At 33.2% G+C, this 20303-nt stretch overlaps 1 protein-coding gene across 1 annotated transcript; it reads left to right on the forward strand.

Annotated features, from left to right (window-relative positions):
* Positions 1-3135: 3135 nt before the first annotated feature.
* On the forward strand, positions 3136-19691 carry LOC106457380. The gene is made up of 3 exons (XM_022383292.1): positions 3136-3204; positions 18382-19632; positions 19674-19691. Exons 1-3 carry the CDS (start codon positions 3136-3138, stop codon positions 19689-19691), a joined length of 1338 nt encoding a protein of 445 aa, XP_022239000.1.
* Positions 19692-20303: the final 612 nt, after the last annotated feature.

Genomic DNA, 20303 nt, shown 5'->3' on the forward strand with positions numbered 1-20303 from the left:
AATCTATTTGTCTTATTTACTCTTATAAAATTATTTTAATTCTGTCATTACTCAAGATATTCTCTGATATATATATACAAAACACCCAGTGCCTACACTTCCAAGAAATAATTAAATATTGAAGAACCAAACAGAAAAATGCTCCTTTTCTATTTCGTGTTTTATCAAAAATTTATTTTCAGCCGGATTAAAGCCGTTTCAACCCGTAAAAATGCTAGTCCTTCAACCTTACGGGCACAGATTTGTACTCTACTAAGGATAGTGTGTTTGATATAGTATCTATTTCTCAAACCACGTCCACGAGTAATCGAAAAATTTATGGTGTTATTGTAATGGGGTTTAAATTGCCAACTTTTGATTTTTAGTTAAAGTTATTCACAATCAGTAGCAACACAGTAAAAAAAGAAGTCAACCTTACAACGTAACTGTGATGTTTCAATAATAATAAAAAAAACTTTATGTAATCATCTGTAATTCAATATTAGTTTCGAGCCACTGCCGATGGAAAGAACAACAATATATATCCGAATATGTAAGATTAGAGGTAATTTATTACTTAATATGTTTTGATTATGAATACAGTGATTGGTTCAAGCGTGGTATTGTGGTTAGATTATTGGATTGCAGATCCGGGGGAGTCTCAGGTTCGAGACGTGGTGCTACCAAACATGCATAACACTTTCGACTGAGACTGCATTATAAGAATAACAGTTCTGCTGCTTGGTTAGGAATAGCTGCTTGAGGCGGTAGATTCTGTTGCTTTTCGTTTGGTTCACAGCTCAAAGTTAAGAACGGCTATTCCTGAACCTAAAAGTGTTTCTGACCTGGCCGTTGTATGCATATCGTACCCTTGAATAGGGTACAAATTAATATACAGTGAAGTGCATATAGCATTGTCACAAACTTTCATGACAACTTTTAAAGGAACATTTGAAGAAACATTCATTTATTTACAGGATATAGAAAAATAAGACGAATAAACATAAATTAAAAAGCTTAATAAGTTTTATAAATTAGCTGAACATATGTTTTGAAACACTATACATGTATACACATAGTTATTAACTTATTTAATTAAAATGTGAGCTTTGACATTCAGTATTTTTCTCAATTTAAGTGATTATCTTTATGATTGTTATTTAATGAGACAACCTTATTCAAGTTCACTGTATTAAACGTAAGAATAAGAACGTTGTAAAATATTTCTTGTTACGCTTTGAAAATGTGTATAAGGCCAATACTGAACTGTAATTTTCTGTCGCATTTGTGGATGAGAATGGTGACACATTCATCTTGAATTGGATGCCAATTCATCATAAGCTAAATCCCAGTTACCCGCTAGTGCCCATTATACAGATGGGTAGACAGAAGCAATTTGGGTAAAGCATCTTGTTCAAGATTACATAAATATATTGCAGGCAAGTCTCGAATCTGCAACCTTACGACTACAAGTCCAAATCACTAACTACTGGGCCCCATAAGAAAGTTATGTGTGTCGTTCTTGTATAATTTTATATGCTTGCATTGATTTGCATATGTAAATTTCGTTATTTTAATGCAAAACAACATTACAAACTTGTAGACCGACTAAGTGAAATGCTTAGTAAAATGGTCAAAGCCTATCCTAAATCCACTGTGTTGACCGAACCTCATAAGGTGTTAATTGGGTTTTGGCTGGAAATACCGTTAACAATAAGAGTTCAACCAAGTATTGGTTACTATAATCTTTTATATATTTATGTACATATTTTGTACGTATATGTATATTAAATAAGCAATATACCTGAAAATTCGTCATGTGATCTAAATGCAAATCGCTGGTCATAACAGTGATATGAAAGTGATTGACATTATTTCGTAACAGCAGTTTTGCTTTGCTTAGCTATTGTATTAGAAATGTCTTTCATTGTTTTAGTGTAGTCGACCGGTATCATTTGACATGCTGAAGTTGATAACACTATACCCTAGACTTGAAGTATAACCAAATACTGAGAATGAAACTTAATTTTTGTGCTTTAGAAAGAAATATGTGGTGAAACTCCCAAGCAGGATGGGAGAAGAATCATGCCTTAACCTATGTATCCATGTGCTTAAATCTAAGTATCACGTGTTACAATTGGACAAACTTGATTAGAAAAGCTGAGCGCTGTATGTAAACTAATCAGTAAACAATGTAAGATGTTCTTAATTTTATTAGTTTCCAGTACTTGTACCTCCTCGTTGTAATATTAAAACTTCCATCCTTTCTTTAGTTCTATCCTCACGAGGCTTCTTCCTTTGTTATCCCCACAGGATGTATCCTTAAGCAGATACAAATTAAAATTTATTATGGCCCTTAAGTGAATACGAATAAAACTATACTATGATTCTCAACAGTTGCGAAAGACTTATCTAGAATAACAAGAAAAATTAATAGTTTTATTTCATGAAATTATTCTACTAGTTATAGAGAGGGAGATTCCCTTCACTACAATAAAGATTCTTGCAAAGCCAGTATAATGTTTCTTAATCTTTGTATAGAGTTTTTCAAACGTGTATGCCCTCATTAAACAAAGAAACGTTATATTTTCACGTTTATGCATTCATAAGTAAGAATTACATACCTTCACCTGGTGAAACCATTCGCTGGATATTGCAAAGCTGCTTGCTTGGTAAACGGAATAATGATATTCATAAAACTGTTGAATCAGCGTTTTTACGGAGCTCTTTTATCTCTTAATATTTTAACACACGTCTTTGATCCTACATTCCACTGAGGTACACAATAGTTTTTTGTTGTTGTACTCTTTAATATGATTTTTGGAGTATATTATCATGTCCATGTTTCTCAGTTTTCCACGTAATTCTACTTAACACTATGCGTGATAATTTTTCAGTACTTTGTGCTCTTTCCACGTGAGGGCTCTTCAATCGTTTGCCGTTGGCGAATGTCTCCACCACAGCTCAGTAGCAGCACGTGTATTTCGAGAACTTGGAGAGACGAAGTGGCAGGCGTTGTAAATAGTTTCCCGTAGGGTACCGACTTTGTTTGAGAACCACGCCAGTAGAACTTAATGTCACAGCTTATTCGTTGGCTGGCTGTAAGCCTCCCTCACATGAAGTCAGTCGTATATTTCATTTTCAATATCTTATGTCATGGCAACGTCTTCAACCAATCATACAGTAGAAGTACCGGAAAACGATACTATGAACCGCTGTCAGAAGGTAAAAAAATAAACTGTTTTTATTTGAGCTCTTATAAGTGTTACCTTACATATTTGCGAAATAATTATAGAAAAAGCCAAATATACGTATTTGTATTTACTTGTTCCCAGTTTACCCCTGAAGAAGAAAAGTCCATGTTTCGAAAACACTCGAGTTATATGGTTTTTATCATCTTGTATCAAGATTTCTTGAACCTACGTGTTTTTTTGACATCATGAATGTATTTACTTGTAGTAACTTAAGACATTTTTATCTGATGAGCAAAACACTCTTGTGTACGACATTTACGATCAATTTATAATAAATTATCATGAATGTATGCTAGAGAAAGAGAAGTTAATACTTTAGCTTTTTAACCACTTTAACTTTTATTTGTATAACATTTTACCTCTAAGATGCAAAGAATGTTATAGAATTTTCAGTTTATTTCATGATTATTTAGCAAACTGCAGATTTAAGTTGGAGATTCAGGTAGTTAACATATTCAGTATCCCTGATAGCACTTACAGTGCGAATCAGTTTGGGACAGAGTGGTAAGGTAAGACATAATTTCCTACCGGTCTACTTTCATTTATCTAACCAGGCGTTTCGTATTGATGTAATATTTCACGAAATTTTTATTTCAAAAGCAAATGCATTGCAATACGAAAAGGTATGGTTAAAAACTTTAATAAGTTTTTGCATAATGTTATAAAACTTGGAACAATGTACATATAATGACAACAAGATCTGAACATTAATTTGAACTGCATTTGAATTTTGTAAAATAATTCATAGGCTTATGCCACAGTCCTAGTTTTTTATACAAGAGGACTGGGCATGGTTCTTGTCCGGTTGGCGCAAAATTGCACTCCCTACTTTGGAGTTATGGGTGCATTATAAGAGTGACATTCAAATCTCACTGTTACGTAGTAGCTCAAGAATTGACAGTTGGTTTTGTTCACTAGCTGCCTATTCTCTAATCTTTAATTTTTTAATTATAGCTTTACACTAATACCAGAAACAAAGGCCTGATATATATGTGTGTGTTTGTGTATACTATTTATTTGGAAAAAGAAAACCTAAATCTTCATAATTTTTTGCTAGATGAATGTTTTAGAAAAGAAAACAAGAACTGATTTAAATTATACTTTACACAAAGATAATACCACACTAATTAAAGAAACAAACATTATTATTTTTTGACCATTTCTTTTTTTTTCTTCAAATTAATCTCTGTTTTAAAATTATCGTGCAAAGCTACAGGATAATTATTTGGGTACAGCTGTCCCAAATTTTGAACTGATTGACCAGACGGAACGAAGCTACCCAATCAACATCAACTGCACATAATCTTCAATCGATTGACCGTCTTCCTTATAACGTACTCACGACCCCAAAGTGCGGCCTGCGTTTTTGTGGTAGAAAAACGGTGAACCATGAACTCTCCAATTCACAGTACTAATACACTAATCAAATAAGATTAGATATAGTTTGAGCTATGTTATTTGTCGGTAAATAGAGCTGGTATCTGAGGGATGGACGCGGCCACGTCGACACATTGAATTATAACAATAAAGAAATGTTTAACAACACTATAGGGACAGAGATCTTTTATTCATTTCATGGATTTTAAAAACACTAGACTTAAATAATGTGTAAATTTATAAACATTGTGAGACACGTGACCAATAAAAAACTATCCAGATGAAAATGTTTAGTATTGCATTTATTTTCACGCAAAGCTATACAGCGGGCTATTTGCGCGTAGCCATCCCTAATTTTGAACTGACAGACTAGATGGAAGGCATAAAAGTTTGGAGACAGCTTGACTGGCTAACGATAAAACTATATTGTAAATGTACGACGTTTCGACAATATTATCTCATCCTCGTAACATAATATTGTCGAAACGTCGTACATTTACAATGAAGTTCTGTCATTACCCAGTCAAGTCGTCTCCAAACTTTTATTTCTAAAAAGTGGGTTCCTCGTCATCAAATTCAAATGGAAGGCAGCTGCTAGTCAACAGCACCCACGACCAATTCTTGAGCCATTATTGCCTGAGTAGTGGGATTTGGTCGTCATTCATATAGCGCACCCAAAGACTCAAAGTGCAGGGCGTTTTTTTTCGACAATGAGACGAGAACCATGAACCCTAAGATTTCCATGCGGACACGCTATTCACTAGGCTACTCTCAACTATTTCAAATTTAACGTCAAATTTATGTGTGAATATTGAAATACTTTTGATAATTTAGTGCTCTATATAGTAATGCCCGTATTTATGGGTTTGTCGCTCCATCTTGGTTGACATCACGTTGCTGATGTGACAGTACATATCTTTATTTAACAATTTATCAGTCTGGAAGGACTTTATTAGGAAAAATTACCGGTTCATTTCGCTTCAGTGCCGCACATCGATAAAAACTGGATAAAACGAATCAGAGATAAACAAACTCTTGCCATATATTTTGCATATAGCTAATCCGTAGCTCAAAAATTTATATGAAAACAAAATATATTATCTTCTTAACTACAAATTACAACATATCGCGTTATGAAGATTGAAATTCTCCGCTTAATATGACGCACCTGCTACAATGCCAAACTCACTGATGTCAGAAATTAATTATCCGGAGACAGTATTTTCATCCCAGGTGACCACCTATGATTCTCAACGCCACTGTTTGCTGTATACAAATCTATGGATGGAAATCTGGGAATTGTTTTCTCCATTCCCTCACAAAGTTCGTATTCCAATTGGATCAGTTTGTTACTTTGGCAAGGTAAGCAAGTAATCAGTTCCTCTAGATAGTTCCACATATATTATATAGAAACGAGATCCAACAAAAACGGTGGCTATCCTGTTCCGACAATATTTTGCTGTTTAAAGTAGATTGTGTCTATACGTATACTGTGGGGACCCACATTATTGCCCACATAAAAAAATCTGATTCAAGGGTACCAGCAAAAAGTCTATAAATGATTGGTAGGATCTCATCCACAAAGTCATAACATTCAAGTAACATTCCTAATAGTGCACAGATCAATATTCCAATAAAAGTAGTTGCCTTCCCACACCACCAGAGACCCAAATGTGTCATGCTCATTTACCGTGCAGTTGACACAGAGCTCCCCATACTGTCTCCACACACGACGATGGTATCATGGAAATCAAAACATAACATGGAGGTTGTATGTGACTGCTTTTAAGTGCAGTAACATTTATTTGCACATATATTTAGTATTTAGATATACTGCATTTGGATTCTAAGTATAAAGTTGATGCTACTCATTTGAAACTAGTGTGTCAAAACCTATCTTATGTTATTTAAGTAGTTTGCTGACGTGTTTCTGAGCAACACCTTTTCTATTCAATTTGTCTTCGAAAAGTTGGTGTAATTCTTTTGAGAATGAACTTCTCTAGCCTCTCTTACCAGAATTATAAAACTTTCTAGACACTTTGAAGAAAAATATGTAGGGATTACAAGGCAGTTTTTCGGAAAATGCTGTAACTTTCGATGTTGTTATTTTAGTAATTTACCAATTCAAGGTAAAGTAGAATATGTTGTACTTTTCGACTCTTGCTGTGCTGTAGGCTAGAAAGAACCTTATAACCACCTTTCACAAAGCATTAGTTGTTTGAACACGTGAACTACGTTACCTTCTGAACATTTTTGTAGGCGTGATCATCGATAGAGTAAAGAAGCTAATAGAAACTGTGTTAGCAACGCTTTCAGGTGTCTAGACATAAATACATGACGTAGCATCTGTTAAATCATGATCAGAGAGGTAGAATGCAGGTGTATAGGCTGAATCAGAGCTGTTTAGGATGCACCCCTACACACAACGGTTCTCTAATGGGCGCAGACAGCAATTATAATCAGAGAACACGGGTATAATTATACATTTATTGTATCGGATAAATGGAAAGTTTTTAGAAGTAATTAACGATTCACTGTTATATGTTGTACTAATTAAACATAGCTACATTCTACCAAAGATATGATCTTTCGAATGAAGGTAGTTAGTGAAATAGTGACACGAAGACGCCATCTTTAAAACTCAGATATGCACTCGAATTTAATAGTTTTCTAAGAGAAACACCCCATTCACATTTTTATCAACAATCTATCTATGGTTTGTGTGCGTTTATATATCATATTTATTCCATTTGCCATATTTTAATTATCATTCATCATTTTCTACTGTTTATATATTTGCTTCGTATGCTGTCTGCTTCTTGAAATCAACTTCATCTCGCTCCATCTACAGACAGTGATATTCATATTGATCCTTCTGTTTTACTATGTTTGCTAACAGATGGAAGTTGGAACAGTTTAATGACAGCAGTGAATATCGTGTACTTGTTTACTGTAAGCTACTGTAAAGAAGGAGCGTTCAAGAGAAACGGAACTAGTGTTTTAAAAAACATAGAATGTGCATAAAAATACGTGCAAATATGATTTCTAACAGTTATTTGTCAAAATCGACGTCGTGTGGTTATGAAGCATTAAAATAATCAATTCACTTGTTTCTACAAATCAAAAACTAGGAAGAGCTAAAAAATATGATAAATAACTGTTTCTTTTTTAAGTTTACGAAATACTTCTTATTTTTCAATAGGTAGTAACATTTATTTACGGGTAAGATAGTATAAAACAAGCACTAAACTCACGTATATTTGAAACGTATAAAAACAACTAGATTTTAAATGTTAGTACTTAGTTTTATTCAATACTTAACCCTTTTCATCTGATAACGAAAGAATCTATGGAACGTGTTGTTGTTTGTCTATTGGGCAACAAACACCCTTCTTTTTTGTCTTTAAACGTATAAAATTACGAACTACACTATTGTTTATCTATAAATGTATAAATATATAGATTACAGTCTTGCTGTTTGTACAATATGTAGATCTACAGATTACCATTTCTTTTTGTGTGCCCTCTAGCGGATGAATTTATGGGAGTAAAACATACTTCTCCATTTTCTAATTTGTGAATGTGTCTAGGACACCATACATTTCTTGAATGTGTGTTAGGACGTGGATCTACTAATCGTATTAAATTGAGTATTTATCACTAGCTACGAGTCTATATTCTTTTCTTTATTCTAATTGGGCATGATTCAGTAGATCACAATATTCTTCTATTCTTTCTGCTTGGACTTTATTCTGTATATCACAACATATTTCTTATTTGTCCACTAGGGAACGAATGCATATAGATCATAATGTCCTTGTTGTTTCTTCAAGTCACGTGTAACGTAAATGATGAAATAAATTTGAGCCAGTAGCGTATTTACATTGATATCTTTGAACAAAAACAAGCATCTCAACTTACAAAATACTGAAAACGAGAAACCAGAAACAGATGAAACATAATTATGTTATTTTGCTTACATCATGCATTTCAGTTATATGCTTACATCATTATAAGAAAGAGAAATTGTAATTTTGAAAGCACTTATGAGATTTTGTTTTCATATAATATACGGATACAGGCTTTAATGCATAACAAACCTTAATCTGATTCCCACCATAACAGTCGTTGTTAATTAAATAAATAGTGTCTTGACCGTTACGATGTCTGTCGTATTCCAGCTGGCAAGATGAGTCTGGGTATTCGGCGAAAGACCTCGTCGACACTGGATATGGCAGATGTAAAGTGGTTGACGTATTATAACATGTTTTCCTTTGCTTTCACTCATGGGTTCTTCAACTTAAACCTAACTGTTGGTTTTGTAACACACACACACCCAGCTTAAGGGCCAATGACGAGAAAGTTCGGGGTTCGATCCTTGTGATGGCTACAGCACATACAGCTTATTATGTGGCTTTGCGTTTAACAATAAACAAACAAATACAATACCCATTTATTGATGACGTGCCATCTCCACTAGTGGTTCGTAATAAATTATTAATTCCTAATGACTAATAGTAGTTGAATCTGAAATATAACTCAACATAATTTTTAACCATTTTGGATATCACCGTATTCTCTTCTGTATAATTATAAAACATAATCAATACTATTTGATGATATAAATGTTTTCGCTACGACTGAATTCCAGATATATATTTTTTGTTCTCACGAAAAATTCGTTATGATTTATTTTTCATGATATATTCATAACAATTAAGTATAGAGTGGATCTCTAATGATACAGTCCTGGTGGTTAGAACTCTTGCCTTGCAATCTATTGGTCGCGGGCTCGAATACCGTCACCGAACATGATCGCTCCTCCAGTCGGGGGGGGGGGAGGGTTGTAATGTTACAGTCAATACCACTATTCATTAGTAAAAGAGTAGCCCAAGAATTGGCGGTGAATGGTGTTGACTAACTGCCTCCCCCCCCTAATCTATCACTTCAACATTAGAGGCAGCTTGCGCAGATAGTACTCGAGTAGCTTTGAGCAAACTTAAAAATAAACAAATAAAGATACGGCCTTCTCTGTGAAAGAATCAGTCCAGCTTTCTATCTTTCGTCGCTTTAAAATATTAATGCATTATCTCCAATGTCCAAATGGTGTTAATCGGCTTGAAAAACAATTTGATTGCGTGAAATTTTATGTTTTTCAGTAGGATTTTGGATGTATATAGTAGGTTGTGAACGGGTGAAGGTTTCGATGTTTCTCATGTACATTTTATTAATGTTTTACTATTAAATTGACTTTAAAGGATTTTTAATTAGCACAGTGACAGCAGTATATTCGTAATTTTGTTTGCGAATGAGTTTGGATGTGTAGAAAACGTTTTTATAAATGACTTTTGCCCTACCCCACCCCTTTACTGACAACCCCTTTCTCACAAGATTTCAGTGCCTTACCTCCTACAAGAATTACTTCTTTCTTAACAAATCAATTTTCAATTATGAAATGGACAAACGCATCCAATCCATGATTCGTAGTTAAACGTTTGATGACAGCTACATCACAGATTAACGCCCTTTTAATATCTTTGTGTGGTACCTGGAAGTAGAATGTTAACTTGACTCTACGAGATAGTTTGTGATAGTAATGATGTTCTTCTTTCAAACAAGCACTAGAAAAAAAAAGAGAGAGATTAATGCAAGTTAACCATAAAAAAGTATTGTTTTTATTTTAACAGAAATACTAAGAATTCATACGGTGGATAATATTTTAATTTTATTACAAATATAAACAGTTACATCACGATTAAGAAGATAATGAACTCTTTTTTTTTTTACTTATTTTTTAATTCTTTAGAGCAAACATTTTAATGCATTTATCTAGCATAAGAATTACAATTTGTTTCACATTTAATTGATATTCATTAAAATTTCCCCTAGTGGCACAGCTGCAAGTCTAAAGACATATAATGCTCAAAATTGGGTTTCGATAATACCTGTGGTGGGCACATTCCAGATAGCCTATCGTGCAGCTTTGTACCTTCTTTCAAACATATAAATAGAATTAATTGAAATAGAGATATTTGTTATTCTTATTATAATTACTTTATGATCTGATACATTTTGAAATAACTGGTTAAATCAGAGAGATATTCTTTTTATAATAGTTGGGACCGATGTTTTGTATAAAACTAATAGTGAGAATTTGTGAAGTATCCTTTCTGATTATTATGCCATTACGTTTTGGTAACATTTTAGCTTTGAAAATCGATATCGACAAACGAACTAAGATAAACAAAATAGTATTATGAATTTAATTTTTAAATTTTTTCATGAAAACTTTTTATTCTTTCAAAACAGTCTTAGGATCTAGCCAAGTGTTAAATATGAAGAAGTGACGTAAACTACGTTTGCTTCTAGGTGTCTATTTGTTTGCGTTCATATAGACATATGACTACCAAAGTGAAAAGCACATAAAACATGCGTGTCCTATTGTGCTTTGTTTCCATAAATAAAAGTTGAACTAATTTATATCTATGAAAATTATTTTAACAATTACTATTCAACTTAAGCTGTCTCACGAAAAGCTAATATTTCTGGTAAATGAAATGACAAACATAACTTGTCTTCTTGTTTACGCTACTAGTTCTGACCAAAGTTCAAATTATCACAGGTCATGGGCATTAATCGACCGTTTCTGTGAGTATTAACCCCAGATCAACGAAACAAATGTTCATTAACCCAATTTGTAAGGGGTTCACCACATTAAAGCCAAGAACAATTTCAAAAATCATGTTAATCTTATTTATAGCAATTATTATTATGGTGGTTGTACGTTTTGAGATTAGAACACATGAACACTACCCAACATATCAACAGTTGCGCAACTTTCTCAACAAATGTTAAACAGTCAGTGTTGTGGTGGGTACATGTTTTCGGATTACAACACTTGAGCAACAACTATTTCAACAGTCGTGTAAGTTCTTATCAACAAACTTTAAAGACAATCATTGTTATAGTAGAGACATATTTTCGCATTAAAACGCTTCAACAACAAACATGTCAACAAACTTTAAACACAATCATTGTTATAGTAGAGACATATTTTCGCATTAAAACGCTTCAACAACAAACATGTCAACAAACTTTAAACACAATCATTGTTATAGTAGAGACATATTTTCGCATTAAAACGCTTCAACAACAAACATGTCAACAAACTTTAAACACAATCATTGTTATAGTAGAGACATATTTTCGCATTAAAACGCTTCAACAACAAACATGTCAACAAACTTTAAACACAATCATTGTTATAGTAGAGACATATTTTCGCATTAAAACGCTTCAACAACAAACATGTCAACAAACTTTAAACACAATCATTGTTATGGTGGTTGCATGTTTTGAGGTTTAAACACAGGAATACCAATAAACATTTCAACATCTATATAACTTCCAACTAATACATTTTTCAAAGCACTCATAGTTATGGTGGTTGCATGTTTTGAGGCTTAAACACAGGAATGCCAATAAACATTTCAACAGCTATATAACTTCCAACTGATACATTTTTCAAAGCACTCATAGTTATGGTGGTTGCATGTTTTGAGGTTTAAACACAGGAATGCCAATAAACATTTCAACAATCATATAATTTCCAACCAATAAAATTTTAAAGCAATCACTGTTATAGTAGTTACACATTTTCAGATTACAGCAAATAAATACTAACCAACGTTTCAACAGTTACATAATTTCATATATTAAAGGTTTAACATACTCATTGCTATTACGGATACACGTTTTAAGGTTACAACATCTAACACAGGCAACATTGTATTAGTTATATAATCCCTTTAAAGCATACTGAAGCTCAAACGATGTTATGTTTTTTATGGTTTCATAAACATTGATCCTTAGAACCCGTCCATTTTTCTATAAACTGGTGGTAGTTGACGAGTAATAGTAAAACTCAATATTTCTACAAAAACGTATATATGTAAAACTGGCGATGAACTTATTAAATTATAAAACTTACGATTTACCAGATAAGTTATATATATATATATATATAACGATATTGGCCAGTCAGCGAGAAGTGTTTCGGCGATGTTATCATATTTAATGACGTCACATTGCATTCAGTTTTCTATGGTGTATTGAAAAAAGTGTAACACGCGCAAAAATGTATCACTATAGATTTGTGCTGAAGAAATAAACTTTTCAGAAATGGTCGTTAGGGGACTCGTAATAACCGCTTTCATTTTCTACTATGGAATCCATAGAAAAACACGAATCACTTAAACGTTCACAATTATGCTTTTGAATTCTCTTTGCGAAAAGCTTTTCATTTGTTTTAATAGGACCAATACTCTCAGAAGGGTAATAATTTCGGATAATGTAATAAAAAAGTTGAGGATGAGTAAATAGCTTAAGTAACCCAACAGTTTTCAAATCGAGCTTAATCATGTGCGAGTTATGTGTGTGATATTTTATGTCGTAGTGTAGATGTACTGTACTTGAAATCTGTTTCTCGTTTACTTTCCAAAAAAAAAATCATTATTACATGATTTTTGACTTTGGATAATATTTAACACATTTATCATTTTCCTTTAATTACTTCTCTATTTTCAACAAAAACATATCACATAATGTTAGATTATCTATTACGGAACCTTCCGCTTGCGTTTTTTCAGCACTATAGCCAACCAACTAAGTCATTGGGCTAAGGTAGCTAAAAAACGGCACAAAACCAAGATACGTGCGTTGCCATAAAAATGAAGCTGAATAAAAAAAAGAGAACCAAGCTTAGAGGAGACCTCTTATCCTCTGTTATTTGAACTAAGGTAATGTCTAGGTAACCATATCAATACCTGAAGTAATTCTCCGTATGTTTCTGAACACTGAACAATAATTACGATTCTGTTGCTGCACCTGTAAAACAGTCATTCCTACCATAAATTTATCCACTAGAGACCCTTACAGATGTTTCTAACATTCCACGCATGCTCAGGAGAGGCAAGATTGGTCGTGTTTCTAGTCGTAAAAATGGTCTCACTGGCTGCGTATACCAATATAACTTATTACTATTGGCTCCTTATCATTAAAGTAAAAAAAAAAGATACTTCATATAACAAGTTTTTACAACAAGTAGTTTTTTATTAATTCAGTTAAACTTGAAAATGGGCACTGATAACTTTAATCTCGAAATCAAAGTTACAAAATCATCTGGTAATATGTGAACTTATCTCTATATTTAGGGTTCTAGCTTTATTTATGTAAACTTGACTCTCATTCATAAATGTGTAATTATTACTATTATTTTTATAGAGATGGTTCTATATAAATTTGCCTCTTAAACCTTAGAAATATAATACTATTGAAACCAGATTGTTTGTACAAATTTGTTTCTTTATAAACCTGACTTTTATTCATACAAAATGAGTATAGTTCAAACTTGTACCTTCTTCTAATATATTTGTTTCTTCTGTATCAGTTTAACTGTAAGTAGACTTGCCTCTCATCCTTACTATATATTTAACATTCATTCTTGTAGGTCTCTTTCTATGCATACTTGATTCTCATCGATTTGGATTTATGTAAAAACCTGGTATAATTGTAATAAATTTGTTCTAAATAATTTTGGCTTTTATTCTTATGAACTTACGTTCTTATAAAGGTATGATTCTGTTTAACCTTACTCTTACACATTTGCTTTTGTATAAACTAGATATTTATTACGATATATTTGTTCTTATGTAAACTTGATTCGTATTTTAATACATTTGGTTATATGCAAAAATAATTTTTATTAGTATAACACATATTGGTTCTATTTAAACTACTCGACTATCAATCTTAGTTTCTATCCATATTTACTTGCATTTTTTTTCTCAAATTATTTTTTACGTAATCTATTACATATTTTTACAGTTTTGATTCTTTGAAAGCTTTGCTCTAGTTCTGTGAAATTCTGCTTTATATAGACTTGTGTCATAGATTTGCAGATTTGGTTTTATATGGACTTGTCTTATTGACTTGCATATTTGTTTTTAATATAAAGACTTGTTTCATAGACTTACAGATTTAGTTTTTACATAGACTTGTAGATTTGGTTTTATATATATTTGTCTCATTGATTTATAGATTTTATTTTATATAAATTTTGACTATATTGTTATACAGGTTTAGTTCTATGTAAGCTTAGCCGTCATTATAAGTTTGGCTGCATGTTTACTTGAAATTTATTCTTACGGATCTTTTTCTTTTAATTTTTAGTTTTATAAACTTTATTACATTTCGTGTAGGCTAGGTTTTACGTAAACGTGATTTTTATTTTTAGATATTTGGTTCTATGTAAACTAAGTTAGTCTTACAGGTTTGGCTGTATGTAAACTAAGTTAGTCTTACAGGTTTGGCTCTATGTAAACTAAGTTAGTCTTAAAGATTTGATTCTATGTAAATCAAATTAGCCTTACAGGTTTAGCTCTATGTAAACTAGACTTTTCTTAATTTCTTGTTTCTATTTATACTTTACTTTCTAAAATAAATATAACATAACCACTATTTCCAGAATAATATTTCTATTATAGCTCGATACAGATATGGTCTTTCGAAAACTTGACTTCCATTTTTAAAGTTCTGTTGCTAAGTGAACTAGGCTCTCGATCTCAAAGATCTTTATTTATGGAAACTTGGCTCTTACATTTTAGAGCTATTTTTAATAGGATCAAGTGAGCTTTCTTGATCTTCTTTCGATGTTTTTACGTAACATTTAAGATTCAATGAGTTATTTAAATTGGACAACATCTTTCTATCATTTATAATATAGAGTTTTTGTCTTTCTTTCTTTGGTTGTTTAATACTTTAGTCAAGACAAATTTCCAGGATAACTTATTAACTGGGAAGGTGCTAATGGTAATTCATTCATTGGAAAACACCTTTTCCTGACAATAACTTTCGTTAGTCATCACACATTCATAAAACTCGAGAGGAACCATTATATTCCGAAATCACGTTGTTATCTTATACTGAGTATAAATTGTGTTTTTGAGTAGAGTGCCCCAGGTCTCGTAAGGCTCTTGGAACGTCTATCTCCATTACCAACTGTGCTAAACTCTGATAGCTATGATTGTGCATTGTTTTTCGACACCGGAAGTTCTATATTAAAAAAACTTTTGCAAAGGACAGCAAGATCAGTCTTAGACTAGTCACCTGGAAAGGCTTTCCACAGACTATTACAATGTATGTGGAATTGAATTGGAGGAGCTTTACAAGCCTATGATAAAATGGGATTGACTTGAGAAAGAGACCAATTGGAGGAGCTTTACAAGCCTGTGATAAAATGGGATTGCTATGACTTGAGAAAGAGACCAATTGGAGGAGCTTTACAAGCCTGTGATAAAATGGGATTGCTATGACTTGAGAAAGAGACCAATTGGAGGAGCTTTACAAGTCTGTGATAAAATGGGATTGACTTGAGAAAGAGACCAATTGGAGGAGCTTTACAAGCCTGTGATAATATGGGATTGCTATGACTTGAGAAAGAGACCAAAGAGACTTGGTCTCTTTCTCACGAACACAACCGTTGATTTCGAGATGTGGCTGTAATCTAATTAACTTCAGATCTTTGTTAGATATCTTGTTAATGATACCAGGAAATATGTCCAGTTTTCAAGCAGTGACTTTTTGGATAATGTTTATTTTTTTTAGTCATAGACTTTGCTTTGTGGATGAGGGGAGTGCAGCTTTAAGCCATTGATGGTCACTGGACGAAGTATAAACTAGGGTCCACCCCTGCTTATTCTTTCTTTTAAAAAAAACAACATATAATTTGATAAACTAAATTCATTAGTGATCATAAATAAAGAAATAAAAAAGCTGGTTTATTATTTTTTATACAATTTATATTTTAATTATTATTATACTCGAAACGCGCGGTAAGCCCTAGGCAACTGCCCCTTTTGCCCATTGGATAAAAGGGTTCTGGATAAGAAGTTGCATAGTTGGAAATTCATCATTGGTCAACCATATAATGCTAACCATGTCATCTTTGGCTCTATGGCTTGCACCTACGGCAACAATCAACTTGCATTAGAACAGCATAAACAAATCGTTTTTATAAAGTGCGATTAGCCCTCTGTATATAGAGGCTTCCCAGTGATACGTGAAATGCGTGCCTTCTTTAGGTACGAAATATCGTTTCGGTAGGCTAGTAATCTTAACACATTAATTTATTTTCCTTGTAAAAAACAACAACAAAAAGTTTGAATACAAAAGTTTTCGACAGTAACTCCCATTTAAGAAATCACAAAATAAAACAATTTATAACTAGATTTCCAGTTTTGAATATACAACTGTGTTCTAATTCCGCATTTTTAATTCTGAACAAAAAAATAAATAAAATGCTAAACTGATGTCATTTTTTACAGTTATGGATGTCTATTGTCCTTTAAAAATGTTAATTTATGTTTAGGTCGAGTTGTATTTATAGCTTCCTGACTTGGTGCGTCACATTTTTTTTTAGAATCTTCATTAACTCGATAACTGATTTTCATTATATGTTATATGATAACGGGTAAACAGGTTTTGTATTTAGGAAATTATTAACAACATTACCCACATTGTTGCAATATGTTATCATTTACGCCGTCGACAACAATTTCGTCCACTTTGTTAATGATAATGTTTTGGACGAAGTTGAATAGCGTATCTCGGACAATACTGACCAAAATGCAGTCAGCATTGTTTGTTATAATATCTTCTTTGAAATTGTTGATTACTATATTGTCCACATTGTTAAATGCAATATTGTTGACATTTTTTGAAACTTCAATAGCTCAAATGTTATTAAAAAATGCACTAAATATTTATAAATACAAGGTGGAAACTAGAATGTCTTTGTAAACATTCAAAAAAACGTTTTCTTTTCCATTTATTCTTTAAACTGCAGATCCTTTCTTTATTACCATACATTAATGCAAAACGTTTAAGACTGAATAAATAGGCAAGTTTTAATTTTTTAAGTTACTAAATTTATAATAAATATGTTTCAAATATTTCTCAAAAAAACAATCGATTAACTTCTGTATTCAGAAAGAAGTAGAATAAGGTAAGTTTTACTCGTCGAAATGACATTGCACTTAATTACCATTATATCTTTTTGTATATAAAAGATGGGAAAACGTAAATTTAACAAGCATTTTTGTTGTCCAGTTTCGTAATAAGAATTAATTTTGGTAAGTCAGTGAAAGATCACAAACACATAAAAAGCTTTTATGATCTTGCAGTTATTTTGTATTTAAGAGATCGAGCCTTCCCTTTGTAAAAATTATTTTAAGAGCCGCTCTATATCGATTTGCCCCCAGTGGCACAGCGGTATGTCTTAAAACACTAGAAACCTGGTTTCAATATCCGTGGTGGGCAGAGCACAGATAGCCCATTGTGTAGCTTTCTGCTTAACTTCAAACAAACAAACTATACCGATTGACGGTTTCATAACTAACTCACCCTTTTGAAGCCAGCTGTCATGTAGTCTCTTTAACAAATGTTGATAAATATTTGACACGTTAGCTTCATCATACCAAAATGAGGTTAATAAGAATTGTTTGGTGTGAATATCTAGTTGAGACAGTTGTTTTGAATTCTCGTTAAGTTTTTCTTTCATTATTGAAGAACACATCAATAGTTTGAGATTTCGCGTTTAAGAATAACATCCAAGGAAACGAAAAAGAATAGGTATATTATATTTACTAAATTGTTTCTATTTTCGATGTTATTTATATAATTATTAATCTACTTCTAATATTACCTGTTTCAGACATATCAAGGAGAAGACTTCCCATTCTTTCATTTTGATCATAGTACATCTATCACTTCTGCGACGCAACAGCCACTACGTCTTCCTGGCTATTCACATTCTTTTGAAAAGAATCTTTCAGAACTAGGAACAGACGCAGAGGCAAAAGTTACAGTTAGTTCGTCTCTTCATTCTTTGGGATCTTTAGTAGGCTATCTTGGAAGTAATTTGCCATCTGGAAGGTTTGCTGAAAACAACAGCCTCGATTCGTCCATTAACGACCTTTCCTTTGAGGCTGAGCAACTCGAAAGAGCTATTAGGCAAAATGACACTTCTTTTGTTCGACGGATGTTGGAGCTTCATCACGCCAGGTTTCCAGTTAATCTTCATGGGAGCATCTTAGACAAAAGTAGCTGCGGCTCTCAAAGCCACTGTGTTAGTCAAGATGTAGACATCCTACTTCGTAAAAGCCAGACGTTACTTGACCGTTTTGACCGTCGAGAGAGCTTATCCACAGACCAAGAGTCACCTCTTGTGTTTAGTAATGCTCTTCATCTGGCCATTGAACACAATTCCTTAGACGTAGCACGCCTTTTGCTCAAGTATGGTGTGGATCCTAATGAAAAAGGTGTGCTTCCCACGGATGCTGATTTGCGAGGATCTCATTGTGTGGTGTCTTCTGATGATGAAAGCATGGATGAACAACGTAAGTGTGGCACAGTTATTGATAGCGGAGTAGCACAGTTTCTTCTCAGTTCTAACCCGAGTCTGCACAGTGACCTGGCAAAAGAACAACCTTTTCTGATCTCTACCCACCCAACTACTAAGCTCTTTGTTACAAGAACCAACTTGTTATCTCATGAAAGAACGGTGTTTGTGTCTAGTGATGGTAAGGATGTATTCTACGAAGAAGTGTACACGCGAGAGACACTGTATAATCTACCACCCCTTTTTCTTGCTGTGGTATTAGGTTACGCAAATCTGGTTTACTTATTGTTAAAGTTCGGAGCGACAGTAAACGTGCAGGATGAATACGGAGTTACCCCACTTCATCTAGCCGTCAGCAGGAACCGAGTGTCTTGGCAGTGCATTCACGTATTATTAGAAGGTGGTGCTAAAATTACGACAGGAAACTCCCAAGGTATCAGTCCTTGTGATCTCAGTGAGGTAGATTTGGTACATTTACAAAGATCATTAATAGAAGGTGCCCTATCATGTCTGACAGCACATCCTACGCAAAAGGGAAGCGGCAATTCTTTTAGTGAAGAATCGGTAGAAAGTGAAAATTCTGTACGCACTAGTTTTTTGAGAAGGTTTCAACCAACAGATAATAAAAACTGCTTCCGTCAAGGGCCGAAGAAAAAGGATCACCTGTCTGTTGATGACCCGAGTCGTGTATCACCAGAAAGACATTCTTGCTCTTCCTGCCAGGAATCTGTGCACAGTCGCCATAGCAATCGTAGTGGCCACAGTGTAACTCTATCTCGTGGTGATGATGACAAGGTAATGCGATGTTATTTTCATGATTCGCTTATAATCAGAATTTTTTTAACGAATATTGTAATGTTCGTTCTTCTGAAATTAAAGAAAGCAAATATTATACCTGAAACACTGGTCGATAGTAGCAATAGTAGGAGTTAAAAAAGTAATGGTTAATAGTGGTAGTAGCTGTAGCAGCGATGGCTGATTGAAGTAGCAGCTGTAGCAGCGACGGTTGATAGTGTTAATACCTGTAAAAATAACTGTTGCTAGTGGGAGCAATAACAGTAATGGTTAAGGTATGCATTGTTGGAACAATAATAGTAATGGTTAAAGCATGTATTGTTGGAACAATAACAGTAATGGTTAAAGTATGTATTGTTGGAACAATAACAGTAATGGTTAAAGTATGTATTGTTGGAACAATAACAGTAATGGTTAAAGTATGTATTGTTGGAACAATA

This window comes from Limulus polyphemus, unplaced genomic scaffold, assembly GCF_000517525.1.
Source record: "Limulus polyphemus unplaced genomic scaffold, Limulus_polyphemus-2.1.2 Scaffold323, whole genome shotgun sequence".
In the NCBI taxonomy this organism is placed as follows: domain Eukaryota; kingdom Metazoa; phylum Arthropoda; class Merostomata; order Xiphosura; family Limulidae; genus Limulus; species Limulus polyphemus.

Excerpts from the sequence above, each read along its gene's own strand:
- LOC106457380 (XM_022383292.1), top strand. The coding sequence starts at position 3,136 with ATGGCAACGTCTTCAACCAATCATACAGTAGAAGTACCGGAAAACGAT. Across the intron at positions 3,205-18,381 it reads CTATGAACCGCTGTCAGAAG|ACATATCAAGGAGAAGACTT; the intron begins GTAAAAAAATAA and ends TACCTGTTTCAG.